General features: G+C 51.3%; 1 protein-coding gene across 1 annotated transcript in view; it reads left to right on the top strand.

The window, feature by feature from the left end:
• Positions 1-3,463: 3,463 nt before the first annotated feature.
• FBLN7 (fibulin 7) overlaps positions 3,464-26,551 on the top strand; it is a 48,781-nt gene continuing 25,693 nt past the window's right edge. Inside the window, exons 1-2 of the mRNA XM_045808934.2 lie at positions 3,464-3,737; positions 25,384-25,543. Of these exons, the coding sequence (XP_045664890.2) occupies positions 3,660-3,737; positions 25,384-25,543 (238 nt within the window). The 5' untranslated portion in view covers positions 3,464-3,659. The remainder of the gene's footprint in view (positions 3,738-25,383; positions 25,544-26,551) is intronic.

The following is a 26,551-nucleotide window of genomic DNA, read 5'->3' as shown; positions in this document are numbered from 1 at the left end:
ACAAGGGAGAAGTGACTCATCACATACAAGGGATACTCAATAAGATTAAAAGCTGTTTTTTCATCAGAAAACATGGGGGCAAGAGGGCAATGGGGTAACATATCCAAAGTAATGAAAGGGGGAAAAAAAACCCTGTCAACCAAGAATTCAGTATCCAGGCAAACTATCTATCAGAAATGAAGGAAATGGGGCCCCTGGGTGGCTCAGTCATTAAGTGTCTGCCTTCGGCTCAGGTCATGATCCCAGGGTCCTGGGACTGAGCCCCATATCAGGCTCCCTGCTCAGTGGGGAGTCTGCTTCTCCCTCTCCAACTCCCCCTGCTTGTGTTCGCTCTCTCACTGTCTCTGTCAAATAAATAAATAAAATCCTTTAAAAAAAAAAAAAGAAGAAGAAGAAGAAATGAAGGAAAAATAGAGACACTCCCAGAGAAACAAAACCAGAATTCTTTGCTAGCAGTCCTGCCCTACAAGAAATACTACAGGGAGTCCTTCAGGCTGAAATGAAATAACACTAAACAGTAACTTGAATGAAGTCATAAGTGGTACCAGTAAAGGTAATTATGTAGATAATTACAAAAGACGGTATAAATGTATTTTTTGTTTGTAACCCCTTTCGGTGCTATGATTCCAAAGAACAAACTTCTGGCTCACTTCCTTGATGTAGTGTGGAAGTGTGCTGTAGTGCCTCACACAGGGCTGTGCCCCAAGTTGGCATGCAAAAAAATATTTATGTAATGAGTGAATTGGACCATCCCTGAACTCCTTCTAGATCACCCCCCACCCCTGTTCCTACCCGATTATCCTGGGTCAGGCTAACATGCTGGGCTTTGTTCTTCGGGCCTTTTTTAGGTGTTTGGTGGGGGCTGATGACATTTAGAATCACAGATGTGGGGTGACAGTGGGAAAGGGAGAGAAGCAGCCCCAAATGAGCCAACAGGCAAAATAAGCATAGGAACCCCTATAGAGTAAGCAACATGGTGTGGGGTACCACAAGGGACCCAGAGAACCCTATAGGCCAGCTTTGGTGTGGTTGTTTCAGGCTGGATGCTGCTTCTGTTTGGATGTTAAACAGATTTCTACAGCAAATCTTCCTGTCTTGTTTTGCATTCCCACATTACGCGGGGAACACAAGTCTATCAACAAAAGCACTGATCCCAAGAGATGGTCACTGATTCTGTCAAAAACTTTAAAAATATTTTTTTAAAGATTTTATTTATTTATTCAACAGAGATAGAGACAGCCAGCAAGAGAGGGAACACAAGCAGGGGGAGTGGGAGAGGAAGAAGCAGGCTCATAGCGGAGGAGCCTGATGTGGGGCTCGATCCCAGAACGCCGGGATCGCGCCCTGAGCCGAAGGCAGACGCTTAACTGCTGTGCCACCCAGGCACCCCTAAAAATATTTTCTTTAGATGTGTAGACCGCCCCCACCCTGCCAATCCCTGACATTCTGGAATATTCTCTTGAAAACTAAATATAGAGGAAACAGAAGAAGTAATATAGAGGATAGTCCCATTTTGTTAAAATCAAATGTTTTTTGGAGCCCTGAATATAGGACACTGGGCTTATTTTCCCAGTCTGCTTTCAGACAGCCCTGACAGGTTCTGGGCTGCAGGGGTCTGCCTTGACCACTGCAGGTCAAGAGCAGTTGGGGACAGAGAGAGAAGGGGCAGTACTGCTGGGGCACTGGGACCTTAGAAGGTTACTTCAGAGCAGACACCAGAGTGCTAAATGGAAGGTGGCCATAGGACAAGGGCAACAAACAGAAATTAGTAGATAGGAAAAAAAATCCCTGCTGAAATTTAGAAATGCTTAAAAAATATAAAAAGAAAGAGGAAGGGTGGGAGGGAGGGAAAGGAAAGGAAGGAAAGGAAAACGACAAGACAAAACAAAAATTCTGTAACTGTGGCTGAAATTCCTGAAGTCCTATGCTCCTGTATTTAAGTGAAAGGTGCTGAGGCGAAAGGTAGCCTGTGCTGGAAATAGCACAGCTCCGGGAGGGGCCTGAGTCCGGGGTTTACATACCTTGGGCAAGTCACTCACCCATGCCCAGATTCAGCTTTATGAACCCACACAGAGGGCAAGAGAGGGGAAGAGAACGCTTCCTTCCATCTGCCAAAGTGTAGCTCCCGGTGCACAGCCAGAGCGGGCTGAGAAGTCTTGGTCCTCCAGGGCACGTCACTGTGTAAACGCAGGGGGGATAAAATACTTATTAAACATGGCCACACCCACCAGAACCCAATCTTTCATTAGTGGGAGGGGGAGGGAGAGAGGAGGGTAAGTGAAGGGGGCTGGGGGTGCACTGGCTTTGGTATGAAGGGCAAACACATGACAGATTGAGGCAGAAAACCGTAATTTCCACAGGCTTCCTGGGATTGGGCCACTGCTGCCTGGTCCCTCCAACTTGGACAGGGAAAAGCAACGTTTTGCTCGGTCTCCAAGAACGCAAACTAAGATTACATGGGCCCCGCTGGACTTCCTGTGACAGGAAGGTGGAGGGAGACGCACAGTAGGATTTCCTGGATAATGAATGCTCAGGTGGCCAGCCTACACCACGCCCGCGCTTTCCAGGGGACTCCAACTTTCCTTTCTGCCTTCCAGTGGAACTCTTGGTCTGAGATGACAGTCTTCTGAGCTCCATTCCTTGAGCTCTGAGCGGGCTCTGCTAAATGCGGAAAGGAAAAAGAGATTTGAGGCTTGGCCAGACTTGGTGTGCACCATGACATCTGCAGTGTTGCCTTCTGAAAACATTCTTCCAGTAAGAACTTAAATAATGTTTTCCAGGAGCTTGGGGTTGAGGCCATCTGGTTCCTCGCACAGCCCCTGGATGCAGGGGACTTCAGACCACTCCTGTCTGCCCTTCCCAGCGGGATTTCCCACCGACTTCAGCAAAGCATCCGAAAGTTCTGATAACCAGCCCTTCGTTTAAACGGAGTTCCTCCTTCCGGTTGGGGAGGGGAGAACTATCAGCGAGGAGGGCTGTAGATGCTTGGTCCCCGTGCATGTGTGTTCTTGTTCCCCACTAGCAGGATTTAGAAAGACACTCGTCTCCTCGAGGGAGAACTCAGTCGCAGTTTACGAAGCCCATCTCCCGGCCCAGCTCGTCCCGCTCTCTGAACGCCGTGGAGGAACGTGTCCCGGTCGCGGGCTGCGAAGTAGGGCAGAGCTGCAGCGGGATCGCCGCTCCGCCGCCCGTGGCTGGCGACGCGCGCCTCGGTCTCCCCCGCGGGGCCAGGGGACGGTCACGGGGTCCCGCCCGGGGCGGGCTCGCCGCCGTGCGCGCGTGCGGGGCACTGGCCACGCGGCCTCGGCCGCCCCGGCCCGCGAGGCCCTCCGGATGCCCGCGCTCGTCCTCGGCGTCGCGCCCGGCCTCCTCGGGGAGCCGCGCGGGTTGGGCGCGCTCCCAGGCGCATTCCTGGCCGGGCGGCCCCTCCTCCTCGGCCTCGGCCCGGGGGCTGGCGCCTCCCCGCCTCGCCGGGGCTGTCTCGTGCGGGCGGCTGCGGACGCTCGTGGCCGGCGCGCGGCGCACCTGGACCCGAGACGGCGGCGGCCGCGCTCCCGGGCTCCCGCCGCCCTCCCTGCGCGAGCGGCTCCGGGGCCGCGGCGTGTGCCGGCTCGACGCGGCGTCTCCCCGTCCCCGGCCGAGCGGTTCCCACTGGCAAGATGGTGCCCAGCGCTCCCCGCGCGCTCCTGCTGCTGCTGCTGCTGCTCCTCGCCGGCTCCGCGTCGCGGGCTTCCCAGGTCAGTGCCCTCCCGCCTCTCGCCCGTGCCGCTCGCCGGGCGGGCAACGCCGAGGCCGGAGGACCCTGGGCTTGTCGCTTAGCCCTGGGAGGCTTGGGTTGGGGGCGCGGAGCGGTTCTTGGGACTCCCCGTCTGTCACCCGAGCGGCAGCGCGGGCCGGGCGCCTGGGAAGCCTCGGGCGGGTCCGCGGGGGACAGGGCTCCGCGTGACGAGCGTGGTTGGAGGAAGGTTTCCCTGGGATGTCTGTGCGTTGGGCTTTGCTGGGTCTCCAGGGGGGCTCCTGGTCACCCTGTGAGGGTGGAGACTGTCCCCGCCCTCCAGCTCCCAACATTCAAACTTCTAACTGAAATCTCGTTCCCACCGCCGCCGACTTTTAAACGCGCGCGGACTCGGTGAGCGGCGTGTGCGCCGAGCCGGCAGAGCGGGGCCGGGAGGTTTCTGAAGCCGGCTCATCCCGCGCTCAGACGGCCTTGGGTTTGGGGCTGCGTTTTCTTTCCCAGCTCGACAGGCCCCTTGCTGCTTCGTTGTTCTCTCCTTGCCGTTGGTATTCGTTTCAGCCTCACTGGATTTATTTATTTGACCAGATGCACTTTTACATTTAACCAGTAAGAATCGATGGTTGAAATTCAGCCAAGAATGCAGATAAAAATATATCTTCCGACAGGCGGAAGGTGGAACTGGAATTGCTGAATTCTGAGCCACCAACCGCCAGACGGGCTCTGGCCACGGGGGACCCCCTCCCCCTGTGGTGGGCGTGGCCCGTGGGCAGCTGGGCAGCCACCCCAACAATACCATCCACAGCAGTAACCATAACTAAGGCAGAAGGAAAGCCTGCACGTGTTTACTGGAAGCCTGATGACTGCCCACTTCTTCCCTAAGCATCTTTCACACTCTTAATTCTCCGAGCAGCCCTGTGAGGTGGGGAGCATTGCCATCCCCATTTTGCAGAGGAGGGAATGGAGGCCCAAGGAGATTGTGGCTTACTGAAGGTCACGCAGCCAAGGAGTAGAGAAAATTCAGTCCCTCTCCTTGGGTTCCAAACCTTTCCCCTTTCCCACTGACACTGGTTTACTGTCTAAATTCCTGAACCAGGCGGGCACCTATAAGCTCCTGGGGTGCAGGAAGGGATTCCAGGCAGGGAGAACGCAGTTCAGACCAGAGGTGGGTGATGTGAGTGTAGAAGTTGGGGGTAGGGGGCACCTGGGAGGTGCAGTTGGTTAAGCGTCCCACTCTTGGTTTCTGCTCAGGTAGTGATCTCAGGGTGGTGAGATCAGCCTCGTGGGGGCTCCATGCTCGGCCCTGAGTCTGCTTAAGACTCTCTCTCCCTCTCCCTCTGCCCCTCCCCTCTTGTGCATGCTTTCTCTCTCTCTCTCTCTCTCTCTCTCTCTCTCTCTCATAAATAAATAAATAAATAAATCTTTTTTAAAAATTAAAAAAAAAAAGTGGTCAGCCAGAAGCCACTCAGCCACCAGGCAGCAGAGGCTAGTCTGATGCCACAGTGAACCCATCAACAGAGCCAGGGATCTCCCACCCGCTTTGCAGAATACAAAACAAAACACCAGGCCCAGAGATGAAGGCCAAAAGCACAGGGTGTTGGGGCGCCTGGGTGGCTAAGTCGTTAAGCATCTGCCTTCGGCTCAGGGCGTGATCCTGGCGTTCTGGGATCGAGCCCCACATTGGGCTCCTCCGCTGGGAGCCTGCTTCTTCCTCTCCCACTCCCCCTGCTTGTGTTCCCTCTCTCGCTGGCTGTCTCTCTCGCTGTCAAATAAATAAATAAAATCTTTAAAAAACAACAAAAAAACAAAAAGCACAAGGTGGGCACATCCAGTGGGAGCCCTGAGAGGGGCAGAAAGGACAGGACATGCAAACAGATGCTGGGCCACCTGCTCTGCCACTGTCTCATCTTCTGGGGCCCTATTGCTGTCTCTCCGGGTCACCTGGACGACAGGTGAGACCCTGGCAATTCTCAGATGTCTGTGGCTGCTGCAGAGGCAGAAAAGGGAGCCCCCTCAGGCTCTGGTCCTGGAAGATCTGGGTCCAATCCCCGCCTCCCTGGGCTTTGTGAGGGGGAAAGGGAGCAAAAGGTATTGTCCATAGAAGTTGGTTTAAACATTCTAGTGAAACTGTCCTTCACCCAAAGTCTTATGTGTTTGAGGGGTCTCCCCTCCCTCCCCCTGCCTGCGGGAGCCTGACAGGTAAACCATAAAGAAGGCCCAGGAACACTCCTTACCCTGCTTCTTCTCATCTCTTGGGTCCTTGCTCAAATAAGCAACTCTTTGCAGAGGCCTTCCCAACCCCTCGCTAGACAGGTCTCCTCCCTGCCTTTGTGTTTCCTATTATGGTTCTATGAAGGGCTCTGGAATAGGACTGATCAAGTTTGTAATGGTTTCTTTTGGTAGATTTTGAGTTTGTCTGTCTTCTCCACTACAGGGCTCCAGGGCCAGGGACCATATCTGGGATTTTTACCCAGGGACCCCACCTAGCTGGAGTTCACGGAATGAATAGAGTGTGGTCATGCTGGTGCTGCTCTGAGCTGAACCAAGCTGGGCAGTCTCAGGGTAAACCTTGGCTGCACATCAGGTCACCTGGGAAGCTTCTAGAAATCTTGATGCCAGCCATACGCTCAGAGAATCTGATTTACCTGATCTGGGTTGGGGGTCAGGCATCAGTATTTTTTTTTTTAATTGTCCCTAGTGATTTGAATCAAGCAGATGAGTGAGACCCAGTGGAACCCCATCTTTCAGCGTTAAAAGCTGCAGACCTAGGAAAGGGCCAAGGACAGGGGAGTTCGGAGTGGACAAAGGATTGGACTTGCGAGGACCTGAGGGGACGTGGCAATAGCTGGAGTCGACCTGATCTGAACACAGTATAAGCCTAGGGCTCGTGAACCCAACCGTAAGGCCTTCTGGCCGGTGGAGACTCGGCTCATGTTTGGAGAGTGACTGGCACCCATGGGACCATCTGCTGCCACAAGGAGATGGGCACGGTCCATGGCCACCGAAGGACCTCTAGCTAGAGGCAGCGAGGGCTCCTCAGCGCAGCGGAGCACAGCCCCGGCTGACCAGGAAATGTGCTCACTTTGTTCTCTCAGGTGCAAGCCCACAGGAAGCATGATGGGCGTGTGTTTGTGAGTGTGTGAGCACATGTTTGTGTGCCAGTGCCCGTGAGCATGACTGTGTCTGCGTGAGTGAGTGGTTGTGTCTGGTCACGCATATCTGTGGGGTATCTTCGTGTGAGTGAGTGTGTGTGTGTGTGTGTGTGTGCGTGTGTGTGTGTGTGTTACAGGGTAGGGGGAGGCTGCTTTCTGTAAGGGTCTGGAGCAGTGATCTCATGGGGATGGACAGTATCATCCCCTCTCCTGCAGTCCTCCATGGTGTTCCACTTCTGTCCCTCTTGTCAGCACATCTGTCCTGAGTCACTTTGCAGGGGTTTTGTGATTAGCTGGATGGGAGCAGCTGGTGGTGGGGCAGGAGGGCAGGCTGAACAACGAGGGGATCCCACAAGTGGGGGCCCTTTCTTAAAACTGCTGTCCACTCTGTGGCCTTCCCAGTGGAAGAGAAGTAGCCCTGCTGGGGAGATGAGAAAGGGAAACATGTAGCAAACCCTTGCACCTCTCCTCCCCACAGCAGCTCTAGGTGAGCAAGGAGGGCAGGGTCTCAGCATCCTCCTTGTCTGTGCGGTGGTTCAGAAGGCTTCCCCTTCCCCAAAACTTCTTGTGAACAGATGTCACAGGGTTCCAAATTCCACCGTTAGAAGTTCATTCTTTTGGTGACCTTCTCCCATTTGCTTTTTATAGTTCAGTTTAAAAAAAAAAAAAAAAGTTGTTGGTACACATTTCCATGATTTTGACCATAGAACTATATTCCACAAGTGGTAACCACCACCACAGTCAGGAGACTGTCCCGTCACCCCAGAACCCATTTGTCCTTTTTTGCTATAGCTTTGTCTTCTCCACAATGTCATATAAATGGAATCGACAAATGCATAGCCTTTTGAGTCTGGCTTTTTAAAATGTAGCCTAATGCATTTAAGATTCTCTGTGTTGTTCTGGGTCCGCATAGTTGTTTTACTAATACTATGACTGAGTCATATTCCGTTGTGTGGGCGTACCACAGTCTGTGCCCTGGTCCACCCACTGAATGGAATGACACCTATGGTGTCATTTCTACTTTTTGGTGACTACGAATGGAGCTGTTATAAACATTCCCATGCAGCTTTTGTGTGTGTGTGAATATAAACATTCACTTCTCTTGGGCAGATATCTAGGAGTGAGATTGCAGGGTCATATGGTAAATGTATAGTTCACCTTGTGAGAAACTGCCAAACTGTCTTCCATCTTAGTTGTATCATTTGACTTTCCCACCAGCAGTGGATAAAACGACTCTGTTACTCTACACCCTCCCCACTTAATATTGTCAGGTTGGTTGGTTTGTTTCCAAGTCATCTGATAGGTATGCACTGGTATCTGATTGTGGTTTTGATTTCCATTTCCCTAATGACTAATAATATTGAGAATCTTTTCATGTGCTTATTTGCCATGAGCAGTCTACTGGGTAAAGTGTCTGCCCGTTTAAAAAATGGATTAATTTCTTATTGTTCAGTTGTGAGTGTTCTTTATATATTCTCATTGCTAGTCTTTTTCAGATATGTGAACTGCAAATATTTTCTCTCAGCCTGTGGCTTGTCTTAATGTCCACCCCAGAGCAAACATTTTAAATTTTGGTGAATCTAAACTAATCATTTTTTTATTTTATTTTTATGGATCATGCCTTTGGTGTCAAGTCTGAGAACTCTTTGCCCCACTCCAGGTCCTGAAATTTCTCTTCTGTGTTTTCTTCCAATTTGTTGTATAGTGTTGCATTTTTACATTTATATCTGATCCATTCGGAGTTAATGATTGCACAAAGTGTGAGTTTCATATTGGGTATCACTTTGTTCCAACATCATTGTTGAGAAGATGGTTGAATTGCCTTGGAATTATCACAGCAACTTTGACAAAGATGAGTTTGTCACACAGGTATGGGACTATTTCTGCCAGTAACACACTACCTTGATTACTGCAATTCTATAATAAGATTTCAGATCAGGTAGATGTTAAGATTTTGTTATTCTTTTCCAATATTGTTTTGACTATTCTAGTTTCTTTGCCTTTCCATTAAAATTTTAGAATTAGCTTGTCTATTTCCTATAGACAAGAAACCCTACTGGAATTTTGATTGGGATTACATTAATGCTATTGATCGATTAGGGGTGAATTGGCATCTTGACAATGTTGAGTCTTCCAATCTGTGAACATAATATGTTTGTCCATTTATCTAGATCTTTGATTTCTTTCATCAGCATTTAAAAATTTTCAACATAAACATGCTTTGTTAGATTTATAGCTAAGTATTTCATTTTTGGAACTCTTTTAAATGGTATTATTTTATTAAATTTTCATTTCCACTGGTATATTCCTAGTATACGGAAATCTAATGGATTTTTCTATGTTGACCCTGTATCCTGTGACATTATGGAACTCACTTATTATGGAGGTTGGTTGTTTTGTTTTGTTTTGTTTTGTTGTAGATTCTCTCAGATTTTTTACATAAACGATTGTGTCATCTGTGAATATGGGCAGTTTTATTTCTTCCTTTCTAATTTATGCACCATTGGTTTATTTATTTAGCCCTATTACGCTGGCTGAAACCTGCAGTGCTATGTTGAATAGGGAAGTGAGCATCCTTGCCTTGTTCTAGAACTTAGGGAGAAAGCATTCAGTTTTTTTGTTTCTTTTTTTTAACATTAAGTGTGATGCTACCTATAGGTTTTTTGTAGATGCCATTTGTCAAGTTAAGATTTCTTTCAAATCATAGTTTGATGGAATATTATGAATGGATGTCGAATTTTGTCACTTTTTTTCTGCTTGAATTGATATGATCCAGTGGTTTTTCTTCAGTCTGTTAAAAAGGTGGATGACCTTGATTGATTTTCTATTTTGAAACCAGCCTTGAAGTCCCAGATAATCTAACTGGTTATGGTTTTATTTCTCTATTCATATATATTTCTCTATATTTCTGGATTGCATTCGTTAATATTTTGTGAGGGTTTCTGTCTGTTTTCATGAGGGATATTGGTGTACAGTAGGGGTCAGCAAACTATGGCCCCTGGGCCACATCCAGCCCACTGCTGGTCAAATCTGGCCACATCTATTCATTTACATATTTCTGCAGCTGCTTTTTTGCCCTACAATTGCAGAGTTGAGAGGTTGCGACAGAAACCATATGGGCTTCAAAAAAGAAAGTATGTACTCCCTGGCCCTCCTCAGGTAAGGTTTGTTGACCCCTGGGCCCGTCTTTGCAGGGTCCTGTTACCAGGGTAGTGCTGGCTTCATAAAATGAGTGAAGTGTTCCCTTGTCTTCTGTTTTCTGGAAGAGACTGTGTCGGATTTGTGTCAGTTCTTGAAATGTCTGGTAGAATTTACCAAAGAAATCATGTGGGCCTGGAGGCTTCTTTTCTGGAAGGTTTTGAGTTATGAATTCAATTTCTTTGACAGATACAGAACTATTTAGGTTAGCTTTCTTCTTTGGGCGAGTTTTGGTAGTTTGTGGCTTTCAAAACATTTATCTGTAGCCTTGTCTCTCGAGGCAATTGCTTTTGAATACCCTGGAGATTACTCCACATTTCTAAAGGATCGATTTCCTGTAATGACAGATAGACGCTTTGTTCCATTGTTCACACAGAGCCGAATAGGCTACTATGATTAACTTTCTTTCTTGTGCAACTCATTGGTCGTCCTGAAGTTTTCCCCACATTGCCCTCAGTCAAATTCATAAGCACAGTGGTTTCCAGAAGCTCTTTACTATTCCATGTTCTGTCCGGGCTGCTTTCCCTTGGAGCCTGTACTCCCCAGTCCCGCTGACCCTGACTTTGGCTGCCTGCTCTTCTGAGCTGCAGTCTATGTTTTATAGATCATACCTCTTCCTCTTTCTTGGCTTACTCCCTTGTTTTTTTGAACGCATCCCCAGCAAAATGATGTTTTAATTTGCTGTCGTTAGGCATTCCCAAATCACTTTCCTACTGTAGATATTACCCTTTTTCTACACCAACCCTTTAAAGCAGTCAGCAGTAGCCCCATTATCCCCAAGCTGTGGATGGGGGGCTTGATGTGCCCGGGAAAGTGGCCGCGGAATCCTCCGGTGGGGAGCAAGGCCACAGGCAGAAGCGAGGGGAGGACGGCTGCCCCATCCACTCTCCCCTAGTGACTGAGTCAGGGGAGGGCGGGGAAGGGGGATTCGAGAAGGATTACTTGGTCTGCGATGAATGAGATGAGGGGTGAAGGAAGGAAAACCCGAGCGAGCCTGTCCGTCGCCCGCAGATCCCCGCAGATCGGGGTCAGCTTATCCAGGTCAGCTGCGCTGCTGCTTCGGGTCCATCGCCTGGGCCTGCCCCCTGTCTAGGTTGCGATGGCTTGTTGGTCGCTTCAGAGCTCAGAGTGAAAGGACACCATGACTGATCAGGGGTGCCTGCACGAATGCATGGGGATGGGTTGAAGCGACAGGCACACGTGAAGCATCCAGATCTAAAATAGGGGTACAGGTATTCCCCACTTTTTGAGAGTTTGCATGGCGCCACTTCGCTTTTTAGGAAAGACCTACATTAGTACCTGTTTTCACTCGCCGAAGGAAATCCCAAGAGGATTTTCGCTTTTATGAAAAAAAGCGAAAAGCAAAAACAGCGATCAGCGTTAGTTTTGCAGCGAGCGGGTACAGCCGCTTCGGCACCAAGAGCAGCGAGAGTGGCGCCACTCAGCGCCTTCCCCAGGAACTGCACTCAGCCTCTAAGCCTCGGCCGCCAGAGCTTTAAATTGGGTCTGGGAGCATCTGGGCTTTGTCTGGGAAAGCTCAAATTAATTTCCGTATGAATTAATGGTAATTCCATCTCTTCTTTCTGCCACCTTGGCTTACAAAAAGGTTTCCTTGGAACACTCTACTTTCAGATAGCGGGGGTGGAGAGTGGGGGTGAACGGACCTGTATTTCACAAAACAAGTATTCGGTGCCTCCAGTGGCCCGGGTGCCAGGATCAAAACGGACGGGGACCCTGCTTTTGGTTGTGAAAGAGCTGCTCTGGATCTGGATTTGGCAGACCAGCGGGGCAACTGGGGCTGGGCTCAGCTGGGCTGTTCTGTTGGTCTGCTCCAGACTTGGCCCCTCTGGGCTGGGCCCCTCCTTCATCTGCGGGCAGCTGCCAGGTTAGCTGGGGCTGGTTGGTCTAGGGCGGCTCATGTGCTGTATCTCGGCTCTGCCGCACACAACCACTCTCCCTCCAGCAGGCTAGCCTGGCCTTTGCACATGCTGTGGTGGTAGAGGGCTGAAGCTGAGCACAACACGCGAGACTTCTTGAGACCCTGCTCTAAAATACATGATCTCAGGGTCCTGGGATGGAGGCCCGCATCAGGCTCCCTGCTCAGCAGGGTGTCTGCTTCTCCCTCTGCCCTTCCTTGTGCACTCTCTCTTTCGCTGTGTCTCAAATAAATAAAATCTTTTTAAAAAATGAACCTGGGATTTGGGGGTTATCCAGGTATGGTGATGCCAGCAGGTCAGGAGACCGCCGCCATTGAAAGGATAGTTTGTTACTAAGAGCTCCCACAAGGATGGGGCATGCCAGACCTCGTGAGGCCTCAGGAGAGAACAGCAGGCAGAGACAGGGAAGGAACTTCTAGAAAGCCTTTATTGGGGTTTCTGGGGAAGGAATGGATGAGACAGGGTAAGGGGGCTAACCAAGTTGGGATTGGCTTGACTATTTTTAGAGGGCTATGGTGTAGGGCTGCCTCTACTTGCCTGATGCATGACCCTGGGGCTACTGGAGGAGGATGGAGGGGGAGGCTGGGGGGCTGTTAGTGCCTCGCAAGTGCTAGAGCCAGATAAAGCAGGGGGAATGGTTCTGGACTGGTTGGCTTGCATATCAAAGGTGTGCTGGGAGGTGGGTGTTGAGTCGTTTGCTACCTCTAGGAATTTGCTAGCCCTGAGAGGGGCAGTCTGTGCCAAGTCAGCAAGGCCCTAGATGGCCAAACATCAGAGACAGAAACTAGACAACATGGTTAGCCTGGATCCAGCCTTGGGGCTGGCCTATCGCTTCCACTACATTCTGTTGGCCAGAGCAAGGCACAAGCAAGTCAAGGCCAGAGTAGATCCAGGAGGTGGGAAAACAGATTTCCATCTTTTTTTTTTTTAAGATTTTTTATTTCTTTATTCGAGAGAGAGAGCGAGCATGAACAAGAGAATGAGAGAGAACACAAGCAGGGGGGAGGGACAGAGGGAGAAGCAGTCTCCCGGATCAGCAGGGAGCCTGACAAGGAGCTTGATCCCAAGACCTGGGGATCATGACCCACTCTGAAGGCAGACACTTAACCGACCGAGCCACCCAGGCGCCCACATCTCCATCTTTATGGGGAAAGCGGCACAGTCTCCTTGCAGATGCCGGGGATGGCCGGAGAGGGGGTTGGGGGCGGACTGTGACTGTTTCTGCCAACTTTCCCTCAGAGGGACCAGAGATGTACTCCACACGGGCACCTGTGTCCAGGCAAACGCGTGCAGTCAGGGTGAGGACAGGGCACACAGAGGCCTTCCTGGCACCTTGGGCCTTCTCCAGCAGTGTCCTCCTCTCCCTGGCAGCTTCAGGAATGGGGCTCAAGTCCTCTCCAGAACAGCCCTGACTACAGAGAAGGATGGAGGCCCCTTTGCTCCCTGAGGGTAGTTTCTGGCCCCCGCCTTGGGTGGTGGGTATTGACAGTGTGGACAGCGAGGACTGAGGTGTGGCCTGCCAGGGAAGGACAGTGTGACCTCGCAGCACCGTGCTATCTTGGGTCGCCTGGAGTCTTTTAGCTGGGAACCGCTGCCCTGCCAGACCTGGTCACCCCGGAGGAGCAATCCTGTGTGACACCACACTTGATTCCAGGCAGACCAGACCATCTCACCCTGTGCAGCTGCTCCCCTCACCATCTGGGTGCCGGCACTACCTCCGTGGCCACCCAGCCCTGCCTCGCAGCCAGCTGCCCGTACTCCAGATGTCCCCAGAGGAGGGGTCGTTTCCAGACTGTTGACAGAAGCCTGACCGTGCCGGTCACTCTCTTGTTCTGCGGGGACAATGATGGGGCTGCTGGACTGCTGCCAACCTTCTCCAGGCTCATGCAGCCCCAAGGGCCCTGTAGACATCGGGCCAGACTCCATGGGTGGGTAGAACTTTTACATCCTTTCAAACCCTCCACCAGAGTCTTCCATTGCTTTTCAGTAACTGCCTAGGTCCCAAAATTAGGCCATTACATTTTCACAAAAGAAAAGATAAGTCCCTATACTTTGACAGGATCCAAATCTACCCATTTCAGTAGGTGAAATCTATAGTCAAGAAAGTAATCATTTATTTTCCCTGTGTGCAGAAAAACGTGTGCCCCTCTGGCAGTCTGGGCGGCTGAATCTCCCTCAGGAGGCAGCTAAATGGGAAGCAAGGCCCAAGGTGCTCATCCTGGGCTTGGGTTTCTGAGTAAGGTTGAAACCTGACAACTGTGTACATCAAAGACTGGGGAGGGCTGGGGAGAGGCTAGCGGCAGCCCTAGGCACCCCAAAGTCCCCAAGCTGCACGTTGGCCGCACTGCTGCCCTCTGGATCAGCCAGTGACTCAGACATTTCTCTTTATGCTGGAGATTAAAGTACCTCTCGACCCTCAAGAGGAGGTACCCTGCAAGCCCAGGAGGAACCCATCCCTCTGCACACCTGGGCTGTGTCCCTCATCTCTGCAGGAGGGGCTGGGGTCAGAGAGCATCAGCTGTAACTGGGCTCACTGCCCAGGGACCCAAGGGCATCGATGCTTCCCAGCTTCTCTGAAGAAAGGGAAAGCACCACAGAGTTAAAGAAACAAAGAAAAGCTGCTTCCAGAGAAGCATCAGTCATTTACACTGTAGTGAGAAAGCATACAAACAAGTTAGAATCAGCTGAACATGTCCGTATGACCTCAGGGGCTCCTGTGATTTAGGCCTTTTGTCTGATTGCAGGATTCAAGATTTTACCCTCCCAGAAGGAAGCTAACAAGTAAGATAATGTGCTCATTCAACCACTGTGTCCTGAGAGCCCATCCTGCTGCGGGCCTGGTGCTGTACTAGGCCGGGGGACGCAGCAGGGCCCGAGGCAGTACAGCAAGTAGAAAAGACTGACAGTACCTGGTCGGTGTCTTGGCTCCCACTCTTCCTGGCTGAGTGCTCTGGGGCAAGGTCCTGCCTTTAATGAATCCATTTCCTCCAATGAACAGTGAGGATAAGAGACACACGCATCTCATAGGATTGTAGTAAGGAGAAAGTGAACGACATTCAGAGAACATGTTCATAGTAAGTGCTCGGTACGGGGTAGGGGAGGGGAAGCTGAGGCAGGGACAGGCCCTGCTGTCACGTAGCTTACTGAGCAAGAAGAGAAAAACAAGATAAACGTGGGAAGTATCCAAAGGCAGACAACCGAAACAGGGCGCTGTTTGGAAGGAAGGCCCCGAGGCTTCCTTCCACGAAGCAGGCAGGTACTCTCTGAGAAGGGCACTTCTCCGTGAAAGTGGAAGGACAGGACCGGACTTCTTTTTTTTTTTTTTTTTTTTTTAAGATTTTATTTATTTGACAGAGTTAGAGACAGCTAGCGAGAGAGGGAACACAAGCAGGGGGAGTGGGAGAGGAAGAAGCAGGCTTGTAGCGGAGGAGCCGGATGTGGGGCTCGATCCCACAACGCCAGGATCACGCCCTGAGCCGAAGGCAGACGCTTAACCACTGTGCCACCCAGGCGCCCCAGGACCCGACTTCTGAGGACCAGGGGCAGACTACTCTGAGCAGAGGAAACAGCCAGTGCAAAGGCCCTAGGGTGGAAACCAGCTTGCTGAGGCGTATGGAGAGACACAGAGGAGGTCCAAATACCGGAGTTCCTTGGACAGAGGAGGGCGCTCGATCTGGGCACGGCTGGCGATGGTGGGTCTTGATCACACACGGCTCTGTAGGCACAGGAACAGCCCCCAAAGATGTCTATATTCTCATCCCCGAAACCTGGGAACTGACCTTGATGTGAGCCCAGCGAGACCCATGTCGGACTTCTGACCTACGGAACTATGAGATAACAAATCCACATTGCTTTCAGCTGCTGAGTTTATGTTGATTTGTTTCACCAGCACTAGGGAAAGAACACGCTCTCTCAGCTCCCCACAGTAGGGGTTGGCCTTATTCCCATCCGTGGGGAGCCACGGGGGGTTTTAAGCAAGGAGGGGATGCAGTCTGGCCTCTGACCGTGGGAAGCATGGATCACAGGGGGCAGGGGAGGACACGGGGAGAGCAGGTGGGACACATGCCATGGGCCGGGCCGGGATCATGTCCATCTCACCAGTGCCTGCCCACCCAGAAACACCTGGGACGGTTCGCTGGAGAGTGTAGGAAGATCTGGAAGCATAGCACATCTTTTATTTAGCCTTCACAACCATCCAGGCTAGTCCTTACTCTAAGAATAACGACTCCCAAGACTCCGAATCTCCCATCATGCCCAAGCTCAAAGCAGACATTTTGTCGGTCCCATTAGCTTTGCTGAGGCTTCCGGCCGGAATGAGGCCCTCCCTCCTCCCCCTCTTCAAAGTCAACCACAGCAGACACGGTTTTCCGGTAAAACCCAGATGTCAATTTTCATAAGTCACAGAACTCTCGGGTCATGTGTGAACACGCACACACGTGTGTGCCACACACCGAAGCAAACAACAGCCCAGTGTGCACATTCCTGGAAGGGTCTATGTGTGTGTCGGGGAAAGCCTGGGGGGCCGAGAGGGGCCACCAGCAGACGGGGGTGGGGGGCTTCTCTGAGACCCTCATCCCGGTTCCCATAAGCTGAAGAAAGAGGCAGAACATGCCTTCCGAATCGATGGGCTAGACGCGGCGTGGCGCGCAAGGTAGCCATGCCATCCACCAGCTGGGTGTCCCTTAGCCTCAGTTTCTCTAGCTGTAAAATGGAGATAATGGTGCCCACCTAATCGGGCTGCAAGGAGGACTAGCCGAGATAAAGAGGGTTCTGTCTCCTACAGCAGTGCCTGACCTGAAGTAGGGGATGAGGTAAGTATCTGTGGAATCGTGAATACATGAATGAATGAAAAGGTGCACTATATTAAATTTGGCATAACGTGTCCCATTTCTGAGGCTCTGAGGTCCTCAAGTTGTGGCGAGAGGTGAGAGGAGGGCCCTCGTACCAGCAGGAGACCGGGGCTGGTTGTGCAGCACAGCTCTGTGCGTGCGTGTGTGTGTGTGTGTGTGTGTGTGTGTGGTGTGTAGGGGGGGGGCATGCACATGCGTGTGTGTGAACTAAGCTCCCCGCTGGGCTGGGCACTGTGTTTGCTAAAGATAATGCCGGTGCTGGTAAGACACAACCAGGTCTGCAGGTGAAGGCGGCGACTGGGCGAAAGTTACCTGGGCAGCAAGCCTGTGAAAGATTAAGGGGGTCCTGGGTAATGAGATGAACACGACTGTCCTGGCCTCACACTTACTTCATTCCTTCACTCCTCATTTATCCATTTGTTGGTTGGTTCATCTAGTGTGAGCTCAGATCCTACGCTCAGTGATGCAGATTCCAAGTTATCTATAACTTGTGTTCTGCTCTCACATGGGCCTAGTGGCCAGGGCAGAGGTGGGCTGGGAGGGTGTCCAGAAGGTAACCAGCAGGGCCAGCAGGGGGCGCTGTAAACCAAGGGGGTCAGGAGATGGGCGCTGTAAACCAAGAGGGTCAGGAGATGGGCAGAGGTGGACCCCGTCTTTAGAGCAGACCCAGCCATCCCATCGCATCAGGGTCTGGAGATAGCATGCTGGGGGTTAAATCCTGGACGTGTCACCGTGGCCTGTGAAGTGGGCGTAATAATGTGCCCCCATCCTGGCGTTGCTGGGAGCATCTGATGAGTTCCTTGTATGAGGCATGGTGACAGGGCTTGCTCTGGGCCCCCTCTGTTGTCATCACTCCCGTGGTCGTTGTAAAAGTTACACAAGAAAGGGGGTTGGGGTGTAAGTATAGAATTAGGGAGGGCCAGCATAAAAACCCAAGATGCCCTGAGCACCCCAGGGGTCCAGGACCCCAAAAGGAGGCTCCAGCTGGTGGACTGTGGTGGCTAATTTTATGTGTCCAACTTGGCTAGGCCATGGCACCCAAATATGTGGTCAAACACCTAGAATCTAGGTGTTGCTGTAAAGTCATTTTTCTTAGATGTGATTAGCATCAAACCCATAGACTTTGAGTAAAGCAGATTGCCTTTCATAATGTGGGTGGGCCCCAGCCGAAAGACCGGGATCCCCCAAGATGGAGGGAGTTCTGCCTCCAAACTGCCTTCGGATCCACACTACGTCAGCTCTTCCCCGGGTCTTCAGCCAGCCACACGCTTTGCAGATTTTGACTTCTCAGCCCCCATAACTGCATGAGCCAGTTCCTTAAAATGAATCCGCCTCTCACCCTCTGTCTCCCTCAGTAGGATGTGCACACACACAATTGCATTCCGTTGGTTCTGTTTCTCCAGAGAACCCTGACCAATACAAGGGCCTTGGACAAGTCCCCAAGCCAAATTCTCTCACTTCCCCTAGAAGCGTCCACTTTCTCTCCTCTTCTTGGGGGCTGGGTAGAGGTCACCGGGATGAGAGAAGTCGAAGGAGTTATAACCCGCTTCTGACTTGGTTTAAAATTAAAATAACTTCTGGAGAGAAAACATGCACGACTCCGACATGACTCAGACGTGGAGGGCTTCGAGCCTTGGCTAGCAGGCACACATTTGGCAAGGCTGCTCTGTCCTTTCCTAGACCTAAAGGCATCAAAACATCTGTGTTCCCATTAACAAAATGCTGACAGGACACATAGCTGTGGCTTAGAAGAAACCAGCTCAAGAGACGGCCCCTCTGATGCCTGAGGGGTCATCCGTGGCCACCTGGAGGGGTCTCGGGAGCTACTGTCACCGAGGTGGCTCTTGGGAATTGTCGCTGTATCGAGACTGCCATTGTAAGGAAGACCATCGAGCCAGGTCACGTGAGAACAAGAGCCTTAAGCTCCCCCCCGCCCCGCCCCGCCATGCACACACTGGAGTTTCACCCATGCCCTTAGGTGCCTTGAGAGCCAGCTCTGGGTCTTGAATTGCATTTATAAATTGAACCCAAGTGGCCGGGAGGCCTGGTGTAGTGGCAGGGGTCAGGCCTACTGGGTTCTGGCATGGTGACGGGGTGAACTGGGGCAGGGGGCACATAACATCTTTGTCTGTGTCCACCCCTGGCCCGGCAGGTAGGGTCTTGAGGTATAAAATGCCTCTAGAGGCCCACATCTCCCAAGCCACTCGTTAGTCTCAGAGAAAGGGGACTGTCGTAGCTCCGAGAAGTGTCCTTTAGATCCTCTGGAGTAAATATTATGAGAGAACGAGTTGAGGGGAAGGTGGGCAAGATTTCCCTGCGGATGGCAGGATGCGTGGAGCGCAGTTCTGTGGCTGCGTTACTTCCAAGAGCCTTTGGGCCAATGCCTCCACCCTCCCAGCTCTTAACACTGGCCTGTGTGTTCCGGAACCATCTATGCCACCTCCACCCCAGCTTGGGAACAGCTAGGTGGGGTGACTTCTGTTGCTACTTCCATCACTGGCTCATATCTTCTCTGCAGATGCTGCCATCGGCCTTGAGTGACATGAAGTGTCTACCCCTTTGAAGGCTTTGATCACAGACCCCACAAATCCTGGTCTTTTCTCCTCAAAGGTGGAAGAGTTTCGCTGCATGTCTCTTCTTGGTTCCATTTCAAAGAAGGTTATTAACTCAAAGAAACAAACTATTTTGCATTATTTATTGTCAATGGCATAAGCCAGGCGTGGAGCCAGGTTTTGAAAGGATGGAAACTTACACCAGTTGAGGGGATCTCTTCAAGAAAAATATTAAAAACGAGGGCCCCTTGAGGGCCCTGGAAGAGGCCCATGAAAGTTGGGGCCCTGAGCGGCGACTTCTTCAGCCTCTGGGGTATGCCTTTCCTTCCCTGCATGGAGCCCTCCGCATGCCAGCCCTGTCTGGATTTGACCTTTGCCCAGGCATGGCTTCCATGAGCCTTCCCACCGGAATGGGAGGTTGGCTGTGAAAGGGAACATGGAGCCCATGGTGGCTTTTTATGGTTGGGGTCTGAGAGCTTGAGATGGGCAGGGGCGGGCCCAAGCCAGCTGTTGCTGTGGCAGTGCAGGTGGGTGACACGGAGTGTCGGGCCTGCTTCCTGTCCCCCAGCCCCGGAGGCCCTCGCAGCCCCCTCGGACCAACCTTGCCAAGGGCTACATGGACAAAGGAGAACTGACTTGTCTCCCATGCCACTGCTCCTCCCCAGACTGAAAAGAGCACAGAGGTCAGAAGTGAAATCGAGGTCCAGGGTCCTACGAGTGGCTATGCTGGTTGACATGGAAACGACGCCACGCCCAGGTTTGGAGAACGAAGAGCTGATCTAGAACCGGCCTTCTGTGGTCCAGGGTATGCAAGATGATGCTTGTGGGCATGTGAGTGTGTGTCTGATCCAGAAGCTAAAAACAAACAGGAAGTTAACAGTGGTTGTCTCTGATCATGGGACTTGTTCTTTGTTTTGATGTGTTTTCAGGATTTTGAGTTGTTTGGCAGGGAATGTGCTTTATTTTTACGATCAAGTAAAAGGATGAAGCTTTCGCAGTTTGGCAAGGGAAGCATGGAGCTCCTTAGTCCCCTCCAATGACGTGTTTTGCTCCCATGATACAGATGTCTTGAGCACTTGACTTGGTCTGTAAGGATGCCCGCCTCAGCACCCAGCTCTGCAGATGAACCCAGAATGCCTGGGCCGAAGTCCCACTCCAGGCGCCGGGTTCTGAGCATGGCTCTCGAGGGATCCATTTCTAGCCCTTTGGGAGCAAGGAATCCCATGTTAGTAGCAATTGCCGTACAGATCCATCAGGCCTCATATCAAAAGGCCAGAATTCTCTGCGTTCCCTGGCACCCTCCCTGGCCCTGACTCCAGCACCCTGGCTTGCCAAGAGCACAAGGATCTTTTCTTTTCTTTTTTCTTTTCTTTTCTCTTCTTTTTTCTTTTCTTTTCTAATCTTGGGAACTTTCTTTTATTTTTTTCCAGTTTTATTGAAATATAATTGACAGCTATATCAATATATGATATATTGTGAAATACTCACCACAGTACGTTTAGTTAACATCACCTTGCATAGTTACAAGTTGTTTTTCTCTTGTGATGAGAACTTTTTTTTTTTTTAAGATTTTACTTATTTATTTGACAGAGAGAGAGACAGCCAGCGAGAGAGGAAACACAGGCAGGGGGAGTGGGAGAGGAAGAAGCAGGCTCCCAGCGGAGGAGCCTGATGCAGGGCTCAATCCCAGGACTCTGGGATCACGCCCTGAGCCGAAGGCAGACGCTTAATGACTGAGCCACCCAGGCGCCCCTGTGATGAGAACTTTTAAGACCTATTCTCTCCGCAACTTTCAAATGTACAATACAGTGCAGTTAACTGCAGTCCCTATGCTCTACAGCACATCCCCAGAACTTATTTATCTTATAACTGGAAGTTTATACCTTTTGACCTCTTTCCTACCTTTCCTCCACCCCCCAACCCCTTGACTCAGGCACCCGCCAATCTGTTTGCTGTATCTGTGGTTTGGTATTTTAGATTTCACATATAAGTGTGTTCATATAGTATCTGTCTTTGTCCAACTTATTTCACTTAGCATAATGCCCCCAAGGTCTAGCCATATCGTCTCAAATAGCAAGCGTTTCTTCTTCTTTATGGCTGCATAATATTCCCTTCCATTGTTTATATATACCACTTTTTTTTTATCCTTTCATCCATTGTGGGGCACTGAGGTTGCTTCTATATCTTGGCTAGTGTGAAAAATGCTACAGCAAACACGGAGGTGCAGATGTCTTTCTGAGAGAGTGATTTTGTTTCCTTTGAATATATCCCCAGAAGTAGAAATGCTGGATCAAATGGTAGTTCCATTTTGCGTTTTTTGAGGAATTTTTTTGAGGAATCTCAGACACTGTTTTCCACAGTGGCTGCACCAATTTGCATTCCCACCAAGACTGAACAAGGGTTCCCTTTTCTCCACATCCTCACCAACACTTGTTATTTCTTGTCCTTTTGATACCAGCCATTCTGCAGGTGTGAGGTGATCTCATTGTGGGTTTTTTTTTTTTTAAGATTTTATTTATTTAGGGGCACCTGGGTGGCTCAGTCGGTTAAACGTCTGCCTTCAGCTCAGGTCCTGATCCCAGGGTCCTGGGATTGAGCCCCACGTGGGGCTCCCTGCTCAGCGGGGAGCCTGCTTCTCTCTCTCTCTCTCTCCCTTTGCCTGTCTCCCCAGCTCGTGTGTGCTCTCTCTCTGAAATAAATAAGTAAAAATCTTTAAAAAAAAAAAAAAGATTTTAGGGGCACCTGGGTAGCGCAGTGGTTAAGCATCTGCCTTCGGCTCAGGGCGTGATCCCGGCGTTCTGGGATCGAGCCCCACATCAGGCTCCTCCGCTATGAGCCTGCTTCTTCCTCTCCCACTCCCCCTGCTGTGTTCCCTCTCTCACTGGCTGTCTCTCTCTGTCAAATAAATAAATAAAATCTTAAAAAAAAAAGATTTTATTTCTTTGTACGTATTTTGGATATTAAACCCTTATCAGATATGTGATTTGCAAGTATTTTCTCCCATTTTATAGGTTGCCTTTCATGTTGTTGATGGTTTTCTTTGCTATGCTGACGCTTTTTTAGTTCGATGTAGTCCGCTTGTTTATTTTCACTTGTGTTGCCTTTGCTTTGGGTGTCAAATACAAAAAATTGTTGCCAAGAATGATGTCAAGAAGCTTTTCCCTATGTTGTCTTCTAGGAGTTTCACAGTTTCAGGTCTTATGTTCAAGTCTTTAATCCAATTTGAGTTCGTTTTTGTGGATGGTATAAGATAGAGGTCCAGTTTCATCCTTTTGCATGTGGCTGTCCCATTTTTCCAATAGCATTTATTAAGGGACTGTTCTTTCCCCATTGTGTGTTCTCACCTTTGTCATAAATTAACTGAACATAAGTGCATGAGTTTATTTCTGCGCTCACAAAGTTCTTTCTTATACTTATTTGTTCGGTTAGCTTCACCCCAGTGAGATTGGAGGCAGGGATGGGCCAGGGTTTCGAGACCTTCCCTCAGCAAGTCTGCCCGAAACCTTGCCCTCGCCCTCCCCCCCGCCCCGGGATTCAGCCCTACTGTGCTTGGTCTTTGAAGGTTTTTCCATTGTGACTGGCCAGGTGAGCACATCTCACCATAATGAGGCTTGGGAGGTTGGTGCCCATTGTCCACTGCTGGGAAGGGCTCTGGAAAATGTCACCAGAAACACAGGACAGCTGTGCCCGGGCCCAACAGCCAATTTGACGCACTTGGCTGCCCAGTGGCCAAGTGGAACCCAGGCCCCCTTTTCCTCCACATACTCTGACCTTCTTTCTCTACTTACCGGAGCCCCATGGCACCACCCCAAGGCACCTGGCAGAGGCCTTGGCACTGGTCTCCTCTCCCCCACTTCAAAATGTGGCCCTCCCATGTCCCCTGGGGCAGCTGTGACCCAGAGAACCCTCTCCCAGCTGTCAGGTCCCTGGCCACCTTGTACAAAAGGGAGGCAGTTCCTCGCCTGGCTCAGTGCAGTCAGGGATGTTTCCTGAACTCCCTCCCCATTTCCCACCCTCACTGCCATGCTCCCTCACCTGACGCTTGCTCAGGAGTCAGAAGGCTGCTCCTGTGGGATATTTTGCTTGGGTCATAGAGTCAACAATTTCTAGTGCAAATTAATCAAGAAAACCATTCACCACACAGGGATGTGTGAAGAACATATGAGACAGGACCTAAAACGGTCCACTGGGGCACGTACAGCCGAGGGGCTTGGGGGTTGGGGGTGGTAGCTCTGGGACGGAAGTCACTGGGGTTCCCATTTTGGCTCTATCACTCCTAAGCTGCATGGTGTGGGGAATGTCGCTAGACTTGCATCCTATATATTTTCATCTATGAAAGAGAGACCTTCCAGGCCTTCCCAGGGTTGCTCCCAGCCAGTAGTAGTCTTTGAAGCAGACTTAGCTTTGCAAACTGTGAGGAACTTCACAAATGTAAATCACACACAAGTCACAAAACCATCTGTAAAAGCGACTTCCTATCCCGTCTCGGCCTTTTGGCTGAGATCAAGTGTATAAGCAGCTGCCGCTTCTTTTTTTTCTTTAAGGGAGGGAGGGTGGGTGTAGGAAATCAGGTCTGGGTGGGGTGGCCTTGCAGTGCTGGGCAGGCAGGGGACTGATGGCAGGAGGTCACTGCCCGGTGCCCCAGAACCTGCGTGGGAAGGACCACAATGGGGGAGAAAGAAGGAAAACAAACAAAACTTCTCTTCCCAGCAACTGCGTTTGGGGCCGGGCCCAGTCAGGCCCTGGTAGGGTGGAGGCCAAGGAGCCCCCATGGATTAACGAGCTCCAGGGGCGACTGGGGATTCAGCTGTGTCAAAAGCATCCATTGAATCAGGCCAGTGAGTCATCTGTTTGGTGAAATCCCCAAGGTGCCGCGGCCTGGCCGCCTCCCTGGGAGAGCGGCCGTGGCTGTGTCTTCACCGTGGCCACAGCGCCCCACTGGCGAGCCTGGAAGCCACCCAGGCTGTGGCGGCCACGTGACTCCCAGCCGCCCTGCTGCCTTTCAGCAAAATTTTTAAAATGATAAAAACCAGTGCTCGTTGTAGAAAAAAATTAGGTATAAAAAATAAAATTAGAAATGATCCATAAGCCCGTCCCTGGAGATAACCCTCATTATCTTCTTAATGTTCTCCTTTGTTCTGTGCAGGTGATGCGAGTCAGGTTAGACAAGGCTATGCCGAGGTAACACACAGCCCGCAGGTGATGCCCCCCCCCCACAAGGCCAATGGCGATCGGTGTTCACCCCCTTCTTTACTCCTTTTCATGTCCTGACTCTCAAAGGTAACAGCTGGAAAGCTTCGGATGTTTATCAATAAGTGTGATGCTTTAAGTGAGATAGTCTTTATCGTGATAAGCACCTGCCCCCTTGTTCTGGTTTTAAAGTTTTTTGAGACCTTTGCAACAGGCACGGGGCGTTGATGGTCTCTGAACGCTGGTTTGACTCCACCGAGGTTCTCTGTCTTTGCCTTGTTCCATTTTTGAAAGTACAGGAAGCATGGAGCATTCCTGTTTCGCCTGTTTTCTATGTTTTATCATCCATCTGTTTTTAACAATGTTCAAGAGAGAAAGAAAGACCGAGGTCACCAAGCCCAGATTTCAGAGCATGAATTCAGAGCGAAGAACGAGGGAGTCTTTTGAAGGAACAGACGACTGACTCTAAGGCCCTTTGGGTTGAACGGACCGTTCAACCCCCCGATCGTTGAGAATCATCAATTCTGCCCTTGGCTCAGAGCAGGAGCTTTGTTTTTGTCGGGAAGCGAGCTGGCGCTGTGTTCTGTGCGCTGGGGCCCTCCGTCTGGTGACCTGACTCAGCGCCAGCTGTCGGGGCGCCTTGTGCAGCCGCTCCGTGAGCCGCGGGGGCATCGGGGGCCCAGGGGCCTGGGTGGCTTCCGGAAGCTGCGAGCGGGCGTGTGGCACCGAAGCCCCCACAGCGGTGGTGCTAGTGACCCTTTCTCCCCGCAGAACTGTCTGAACAAGCAGCAGCTCCTCACGGCCATCCGCCAGCTGCAGCAGGTGCTGAAGGGCCAGGAGACCCGCTTCGCCGAGGGCATCCGCAGCATGAAGAGCCGGCTGGCGGCGCTGCACAGCTCGGTGAACAGAGTGGGCGCAGACGCCCCCCCAGGTGGGTCCCGCATCTGCGCCGCTGGGCCCGCACGTCACGCAGGCCCTTCCCCCGTGCGTTCTCCCCGCACCCCCACCTGCCCACGCCTCCCTCTGTCCGGAGGCAGATCCCTAGGCCTTTCCCTGCCTCGCTGCCCGGCCGGGCCCATCTGTCAGCCCCGGCCGGCAGGGAGCACGCAGTGAGGATGTCAAAGAAGCATCTGCTGCTTCTCCTCTCCCACATCTGACTGTCACCCGCTTCCTTTCAGACCTGTTCGTTCTAGGCTTGATAACTCTTGTCCACATATCATCCTTGCAGAATTGTGGAAAGGCACGGCTCTGAAAGCATGCGCTGCTTTCCCCTTCCCTGTCCCCACCCAGATAGACCCCAGTTGGTTCCTTTTTTTTTTAATTTTTTAAAAAGACTTTATTTATTTGTCAAAGAGAGAGAGAGAGAGGATGAGCGGGGGAAGAGGCAGAGGGAGAAGCAGACTCCTTGCTGAGCAGGGAGCCTGATGTGGAACTCGATCTCAGAACCCTGGGATCATGACCTGAGCCGAAGGCAGACACTTAACCAACTGAGCCACCCAGGCATCCTTTCTTTTCTTTTCTTTTCTTTTTTTATAGACAATTTTTTCTAGCACTTTTAAGTTCACGGCAAAACTGAATGGAAAGCACAGAGAGTTCCGCACCCCCCCAGCCCCCACCCCCAGCCGAACACACACACAACCGCCCCTGCACCATCGTCCACACCAGTGTGTCATGCCTGCTATAGCCCATGAAACAATACTGGCGTCACTTTCTCAGGCATGACAGTTAGTCCTCTGACATGAGTCCCCCAGTGGTGGTGGGGATGGGGGTGGGGGTGCTGAGGGCAATTCCCGTTCAGTGAGGTTCCAGTGGGTCCCCCAGACTCCCTCCCCAGAGGGTGGGACTATGACAGACACCGGGCATTTTCCTGGTGGTCGCAGTCACAGCTTTCACTGTGGGGCCATTGGAAGGGTGACTGGATTTCTTCCACCTGGCCTCC

This window comes from Ursus americanus, chromosome 7 (assembly GCF_024610735.1).
Source record: "Ursus americanus isolate L20-20 chromosome 7, mUrsAme1.1.p, whole genome shotgun sequence".
Classification (NCBI taxonomy): Eukaryota; Metazoa; Chordata; class Mammalia; order Carnivora; family Ursidae; genus Ursus; species Ursus americanus.
Note: the sequence above shows the minus strand (reverse complement) of the source record. Positions and strands in the feature narration are given on the sequence as shown.